Raw genomic sequence first — 8905 nt, 5'->3', positions numbered from 1 at the left:
TATATTAAAACACAACAAGTACACATTTTATTCAAAGTAAGCATGAAACATAGTGATTCATATATGAAAATATGCATAGAAGATATAGTAGAACAATCCTAAGTTTGTTCTACATGGTATGAGATGTGCTTGGGTGAGATGAGCATTTTCCACAAACAAGATTGTTCAGAAAGCGTCGCAAGAGCTTGTGAGTTCGACGATTCTGACGATGAAGAATGGACATTTGAGTGGAGGATAATAGTGCAATGAACTGGTCATCTTCCACACTATCATCAGATCACGTAACACTCCAGGCAGGTGTGTTCTCTCCTTCTGTTTCTTCGTTAAAAGGTCGAACTGAATCATAGTTGATTGGGAGGGAAGTTAGACCAACCGGATGTACGTCACGAACGCACAGTTGTGTGGAGAGCTTCGTTAAGTGTGCTCCATAGGGAAGACAGAGAGATTCATTGTACACCAGTCTATTCATCCTTTTTGCCATGAATAGTGCCATGTTGACTTGAATTTGGTGTTGGAGACACCAGAGTAGTGAGGCTTCACAGGCATGAACATTTGTGGAAAGTGTTTCCCCTTTGCAGTAGATATTTTGACTTATGACTTTGAGCCAAAGGTCAAACTTAGGTGTAAGATGATTTGCCTTAAGACCATCACTTTAGATTTCAATGTGATTGATGGGCCTTTGACAAAAGGTGTTGATGATGTCACCTTTTGTGACAAATTCGGAAAGACAGAGGAGATATGGACTATAGGAGAAGCATTCCACGCCTTCATCGGGAACATACAAAAATTTTCCAAAGTCTTTGAGGGACATGGAAAACTCTTTATCAAACAACCGGAATTTGATGGTATTTGGGGGAGTGAATTCATAGTTAGCATAGAATTCACGAACAAGAGTGGAGTGAATGGGACCTCTCAAAGTTAGGACGAATCCCATTTTATGTAAGCAAAGTTTTCAAGAAGCTCTTTTGAAAAGTGCTCAATGGTAACCATACAACCTTCGACAATTGGTCTAGTGCTAACCATTTATCGGTTGCGGTTGACCACATCTCGTTCTCCTTGAAAGTTAGGAAAGAGATTGTTAAAGGAGTCAGAAATTGAAGAAGATAAGTCAATCACAAAAGGATTGTTTGGAGAGTTGTTTGCTTGACTCATTTTGAGTTAGATGGTGTAGTGAGTTTTGCATCATAATCTTCTCAATTTAAAGGGAAAAAGATGAACCTTCATTTAATCTTTCATTCCTTTTTAGAGTAATTGAATCTTTTGAGAATTATTATCATATTCAAGAATGCTAGTTTATGAATGATACTTTAAGAACAGGTTCAACTAGATTTGAGAGGTTCAATGTACATTTATTTTTCAAAGAGAGAGAAAGAAGAAGTATCAGACACATACACGGTCGATGCTACGGTCGACCGTGTAGTTGACCGTGTGAGGACTGTTAGAAGCATAAGTTATTTAACTTGAATTAAACAGATTCTAATCAAGAAATATTCAAATAGTCACACATTCAATTATTACAAATAAGTCATTCAACATTTTAACCTCTCTCACTTTATTCACCTCACATCACTACTTCGACATGAAAATGCCTTTTTCGCTTTCTTTAGTAGCCGGCTGATCTTGGATTGATACTTCTTTATCTTAGCCTGATTTAAGTAGATTCGTTCTGCTTTTGAATCACGATCCAAGCCATAAAAAGGATCATTAGCTTCATCCGGAAACTGTTCTTCATCACTATCGGATATATCTTCCAAGTTGATTTGAGAGTTGGTCATGGCTTCATAAACCCTATCAATCTCATCAGAGTCATCTTCATCATCCCACCTCATCAATGTTAATGTATGACGATTAAATATTTGATAGGTTGGATTTATGCGAATGTCATCTGGTGCCTTTAATTTGACAAATAACCTTGTAAGATGCATTCCATAAGGAAGAGCTCTTGTTGAGTCCTTTGAATATGGCAAGTGTAGGTTGATGAAAGTTATCACTTGTGACACCCAAATAGTCAAACACTTTATTGAGGTGTAGTCCATAGGGTAATGCACGAGTGGTTTCCGTAACAGTTCCGTTCATTCTTGATTCCATGAGATATGCCATGTTTACTTCGATCTCATTTTCTAGGCACCACATCAGAGCAAATTGAGTGGCATGGATATTTGCGTGATTACCAGATTTGCAATAGATGTTATGGATGATGACTTTGTTCCAAGTGTCATATTCATGACGAAGGTGTTTCCCTTGTACACCAGACTTCTCGATTTCAGCTATTGGAGCATCATTTTTGCATAGTGTATCGATTAGAGGAGTTTTGTCTGAAATAAAGTCAGGAAGATTCAAAAGATCATGTTACCTGTTGTAGAACTTTTCTCCCTCAGTGGGAACATCCAACATGATCCTGAAATCCTTGAGTGAATAACGATAATTAACACCCAAAAGATTGAAGAATATTTCATCATTCACAAAGTTGAAATTAGCATAAAACTCTCGAATGAGTGAGGGATAGATTGGACCTTTTAGAGTGAGAAAGGATTTCCATTTGAGTTTTTCAAACTGCCTTACAAGCTCAGGCATTTCAGTGTGAGCAACTCTTCTTCCTTCGACAATTTTTCTGCCTGTCACAAATTCAATGTTGTAGGCAATTCTCTCTTTAAGATCAGATGGTGGATCATATGAGTCTTTTCTTTTTGCTACAACAGTCTTGCCTTTTCCTCTTGCCATTTTCTGCGCATTGACACTTTTAATTAATTCAAAGTGCATAATTCAATTGTAGGCAACATGTTTTGCAAACTTTAATTATCATCAATACTTAGAAGTTTTGATGTTAATGTTCTTCACATTTTCACTCTTCATTAGTGTTAATGAGTTTGCAAATAGATTAAGATTTTCACAAAGTTCATATGTGTTCTAGACTTTTGAAATCATCATCAACACATGTTTTGACATTCAACATTATTACACTCAATTAGCAACAATGTCATTCATATCATATGAACAATGCTTCTATGAAAATTTAACCTAGATGTATAATGAACCCTAGAATCATTCAATGTTAAATCAATGCATAGATATACAACAATCATTACTACAATCGTTTCTAAATTGTTCTTCAAGAACAATTTCAATTGTTTGCGTCAATTTAGGTTTTGATTCATTCTAGTTAGGGTTTCTTCATAACCCTAATTCATCATACAAACACAATTGAATGTTAGGAAAGCAAGGATTAATCATACCGATAGTAGGAATTGAAATTGAAGGAATGCGCGTTTTTCTTCGTGCGGTCGATCTCCTCAGCCGTGTGTAGGTGTGTGTGTTTTGAAGTGGGTTGAAAAGAAATAAGAGTGAGGGTTTAGTTTAAATTAAAACTGAATCAGACCACGCACGGTCGAAGCACAATCGACCGTGGTGTTAGCCGTGCCGAAATTTTTTCACGAACAGGACAGGAGTCTGCGGTCGAGTACACGGTCAGCCGTGGTGCTACCGTGGATCCTTATGATCACTCGTTTCTTCACTTCTTCTTTCTTCGAATGCGTTTTAACGATTCTTAGGTTCTATAGAATACTTGAGGACAAGTTTTATTTTCCTAACATTGAATGATTACATCCTCCCGATGTTTTAATCATCAATGACACGTAATATACTATATATATATATATATATATATATATATATATATATATATATATATATATATATATATATATATATATATATATATATATATATATATATATATATATATATATATATATATATATATATATGTTCAATCACACATAGTATACACAAAACGCATCAACCTACTATTTAGCATGCAATACATGTTTTCACATAAACACACAATCCTAAGGCAAGTAAGCTTCCTACACTTAATCTTTTAAAATCATTTTTCAAAAACAATTTGCATTAGTAAGAAAAACCTTTCTTTTATACAAAGTCTTTTGAGAAGGTTATTCTCATTAGCATTTTGATCATTGATTTTGATTGATTTTAAGATTACCCAATCCTTGACTTATCCATACCATGGAATTTCTAGCTTGGTCCATTTTTCCCATGTTTTCAATTTCCCTAATAATAGATAATGGACTTTGATTACAAGATTTGTATTTGCTAGAGTCGTGACATACATTCATTTCATGTTTACCTCTTGAATAATCACAAATAGTTATCCTTTCAAGTTTTCTTTTCAAAGTGTTATTTTTATCAATTAGAATTTTGTTAAGTTGTGTAACTTTGTGTAATTCTTTCTCCAAAAGTTTTACTTTGTCATGACTACTATCATACACAAATTTAATAGTCTTGTAATCATCTAACAATTCTTCATAATTAGAAGGATAGAGTACATGTACCTCATTGCAATCCATGCTTGAGACATCATCTTCTTTGAATGGAGATTCAACCTCTTCTCCACTTTGACCATCTTGATCCATGTCATTCCAAGAGCTCATGAGGTAAAAGTCTTCATTTTCATTCAACCCTTTTGCTTGAAAACCACCAACCTTTTCAAAACAATTCTCTATTCCTTTACCCTTTAAACTCTTAGAGTTTAAATCTTCTTGAGAACATAGTGAGTCCCAACACTCTTTTGCACTTTCATATGAGATTATCTTTAATCTTTCTTCACTAGGAAGAATTCCATGAAGTAATGAAATTGCATCAAATTGTTTCAAAACGTCATTGTTTTGAAATGTTGACTTCACTAGTCTTGAACTAGCTTGTGGTACAAAGTCTCCTACTTTGATTATTCTCCACAAGTAGTAATCCTTAGATTTGAGGTAAGACTCAAATTTTGATTTCCACACATCAATATTCATCTTATCAAAGATTGGTGCTTCTTTCACCAATTCTTCCAAATATCCCATAGTTTGAGTTGATCCGAGAATCGTTGACTCAAGTTTTTGCACAAAACAAATTTTGACGCTTTTGCGATCGTTTGTAGCGCAATGATTTGAGCAACCGCTCTGATACCAATTGTAAGTAACTAGAGGGGGGGTGAATAGTTACTTAATACGTTTTTAATATTTTTTCGATTGATCACCAAATTCGATTTTACTTTGATCAACCAACTCAGCTCAAACTTGATGTGTGTAGTGTATACATTCAAAATGATAAATGAAGTAATGTAAAGAATATAGACAAAAGGATTTATAGTGGTTCGGGTGGATGTTAACTAATCCACCTTAATCCACTCCCCGATTGCACTAATCAGGATTTGTTGCTTCACTAAGCACTTTTCTCCAAACCCGATGGAGATCTGATTTACAAGTCTTCAATCTTCTTTAGTAGACAACAAACCTAATCTTTCTATCCCTTTGAAAGATCAACTCTAACCTAGATCAACTTGTCTTCACCTTGGACAAGTACTAATCTCCAAATGAGATTAATCAACTTCCTAAGTCCCTTTAAGGAAGTAGATCACTAAGCTAGCCTATGCTTCCACTAATTGAAGTTACAAGACACATACACTCTGCAATGATGACCCTAACACAATACTAGGACATACATTACATTAAGTAAACTCATAAGATAAATGATTTTAATTAGTAAGTTTACAACAACCCAATTCTATATCTATAAGATCATAGAATCTTCTCTTGTTTGATCACATTTGAGTAGTAATTGATGCACTTGTGATCACTGGAGAAAAGCCTTTTAAATGTGCAAGAGGGTCTGCTTCAAATGCTCTTAAATGTTTGCCTTTTATAGTGGGATTCAAAAAATAGCCGTTGACACACGGTTGTCTGCACGGTCGACCGTGGTGCGACCGTGCGTGCTCCAGTCCAAAATTGGTATCCGTTGTATAGCCGTTTGACTCAGATTTGAACACCACATTTTGGCACCTTTACTCCTTCTAGCACCTGCAAAAGAAACTAAACATTCTATACAAGTACTATATGCATTAAGTGTGTGAGATTTGATCTGATTGCATGAAAGTGACTAATCATTCCAAAAGTGGCAAACCCAACATTCTTGGAGAAGTGTCTTGATTGATATTTAGGGAAATTTCAGATTGGTCAAGACTTAGTTAGTCACTTTAATGCTCTTGGTTCAATTCTAAAGGCTAGTCACTATATCATTAACTCCCTAGTTCCAATTAATCACAAGTCATGTTTCATTTGAGTTTAGTTAGGGATTAATTGAATAATGTCTCTATAAGATAATCATGAAGTGTGTAGAGACATTAAGGTTAAGTTATTCTTGATCAAGCAATCATACTTAGTTACTTAGACTAGACCAAATAGACAATTGACTATAGTTTCATTGTGAACCATTTTACACTTAATCTACTGGAGTAGGTTAGTTACTTGAATCCTAACTAATGAGCACATGGCAAATATATTAATTAAGTTGACAAGTTTATGAGTATTAAGCATATTAGAAAGTAGCAAGTAATACTCACATAGCAAGATATAGTTATTCTAAGATCAATCATGTAGATACTTGTACAACTTATAATTCAAGTACTTAAAAAGTATAATGTGAAATATAACACATTACATGATTAATGTGTAAGCACACATTAATGTCCAACACATGCACAAGAGAAGAGCAATCTCTAGTTGGGACTTGGTGACCATCCTAAATGTATCTAAGTGTATTTTAGGATTACAAGTCATTTCTAGTTTATCCTTGAGATCATTGTTCTTCATTTAGCCTTAATTAATCACTAAGTTATTTCTAATAGCAATCATTGTTCTAGTGACATTGGCTTAAGTGTGTTGGCACTTGATGATCGTACTAAATATATCTAGATAAGAATTAAGATCACAAGTTGTTGATTAACACTTATGTGTTATGCCTAATCTTGGTTAATTTGTCATTAAGATGTCATTAGGCGTAATTAATCATAATTAGTGTTTTTATGACCAAAACTCAATTGAGTATGGAGAGGGCATCTATTCTAAGCATGTTTAGAAAGGTTTCATGAATTATAGATGTCGGGAACTAGTCAAACTTTATTTGGTCAAAGTCGGAGACAGAAGAAACTGCGGTCGCACTGCGGTTGACCGTGGTGGCGACCGTGCAACTTGTTTTCAGAAAACTACGTTACAATTCAGTTTGGGGTTTCACAGTTGACTATGCGGTCGACCGTACCTCGACCGTGTGTTTGCCTGAACTTTTAATTTCATTCTTTAACCTATGTTTGACTTGGTCATTTGCAAGATAAAGTATGGATTAGTGACCTTGCGTGTTTTATGTTAAGATGTCAGTCATCACTTATGCGTATGTGTGTGCGTCATCATCAAAACATATTCTTTGGTTAATCATACTTAAGTTTATCGTTTAGTGTATTAACCCACATTCAACCAACAGGTTCGAACCATAAGAGAATGGCCAACACCCACATCGATTACTGAGGTGCGTATTTTTCATGGGCTAGCTACCTTTTATCGCAGGTTCATCCGCGACTTTAGTACTATTACCGCACCCCTGACATATTGTTTAAAGAAAGGAAAGTTTAACTGGGGCTCGGAACAGGACACGAGTTTCGCATTAATAAAAGAAAAAATATGCACCGCGCCCGTACTTGTACTTCCAAATTTTGATAAGGTTTTTGTGGTTGAATACGATGAGCAAGAAAAAATAGGCACTGTTCTATCTCAAGAAGGTAGACCCGTCGCTTACTTTAGCGAGAAACTTAGTGAAGTCCGACAAAAATGGTCTACGTATGAGCAAGAATTCTACTCTGTTTTTCGCGCCCTCAAACATTGGGAGCATTATCTCATCTAGGATCAATTCGTTTTATACACAGACCATCAAGCTTTGAGATATCTTCATAGTCAGAAGGATATCAACAAATGCATGCACGTTGGGTAGCGTATCTACAACAATTCCCATTTACTATCAAGCACAAAGCAGGAAGTTCTAATCAAGCAGCAGACGCATTAAGCAGACGTGCAGCACTTCTCATCACAATGACACAAGAGGTGACTGGATTTGAATTATTTTGTGACCTATATGCTACTGATGTTGATTTTGGAACTATATGGAAGCGCCTTCCATTTGAAGATTTTTCTAAACACGATGGCTACCTATTTAAGGGAAATCGGTTATGTGTCCCAAGCTGCTCTTTGTGTGAAAAGCTTATTCGCGATATGCATAGTGATGGGTTGAGTGGTCATTTGGGTCGCGAAAAGACGATTTTTATGTTGGAAGAGCGATTTTATTGGCCACAGTTTGAAACGTGATGTGGGAAGGTTTGTGCAAAGGTGTCCAACGTGTCAAACCGCCAAGGGCCGCTCACAGAATACCGGTTTATACATGCCCTTACCGGTGCCCGAAGCTATATGGGAAGATTTGTCTATGGATTTTGTTCTTAGTTTACCCCGAACCCAACGCGGAGTTGACTCTATATTTGTTGTGGTTGACCGGTTTTCAAAGATGGTTCATTTTATTTCGTGCAAAAAGACTTCGGACGCCTCACATGTGGCTCGACTTTTCTTTCGCGATATCATCCGCCTTCATGGTGTCCCTAAGTCTATTGTCTCTGATCGTGATACGAAATTTTTGAGTCATTTTTGGATCACGTTGTGGAAGATGTTTGACACATCTCTTAAGTATAGTAGTTCCGCTCATCCGCAAACGGATGGTCAAACTGAAATCGTCAATCGATCGTTGGGAAATATTCTTCGGTGCATCTTTGGAAGTCGACCAAAATTATGGGATTTGGCGTTGCCCAAAGCCGAGTTCGCTTTCAATAGTTCGGTTCACAGTTCTATTGGGCGGTCTCCTTTCTCTGTTGTGTATCAACTAGTACCACGTCATGTGGTGGATTTAGTGAAACTGCCCAAGGTAGACCGCCCTAGCCAAGCAGCAGGTAGACTTGCAATGGATGCTCATCAGGTGCAAGCAGAGGTACGACAACGTTTAGAAAAGTCGAATCGTAAATACAAGCAAGCTGCGG

At 36.2% G+C, this 8905-nt stretch overlaps 1 protein-coding gene across 1 annotated transcript; it reads left to right on the top strand.

The window, feature by feature from the left end:
* The first annotated feature begins 7799 nt into the window (after positions 1–7799).
* Positions 7800–8189, top strand: LOC139841577 (uncharacterized). Its single transcript, XM_071831791.1, has one exon. The coding sequence runs from the start codon at positions 7800–7802 to the stop codon at positions 8187–8189; it is 390 nt and encodes a 129-aa protein (XP_071687892.1).
* Positions 8190–8905: the final 716 nt, after the last annotated feature.

The sequence above is a fragment of the Rutidosis leptorrhynchoides genome, chromosome 4 (genome assembly GCF_046630445.1).
Source record: "Rutidosis leptorrhynchoides isolate AG116_Rl617_1_P2 chromosome 4, CSIRO_AGI_Rlap_v1, whole genome shotgun sequence".
NCBI lineage: Eukaryota > Viridiplantae > Streptophyta > Magnoliopsida > Asterales > Asteraceae > Rutidosis > Rutidosis leptorrhynchoides.
Note: the sequence above shows the minus strand (reverse complement) of the source record. Positions and strands in the feature narration are given on the sequence as shown.

What these genes read in the sequence shown, in the direction of transcription:
- LOC139841577 (XM_071831791.1), top strand. Translation starts at nt 7,800, where the DNA reads ATGCATGCACGTTGGGTAGCGTATCTACAACAATTCCCATTTACTATC.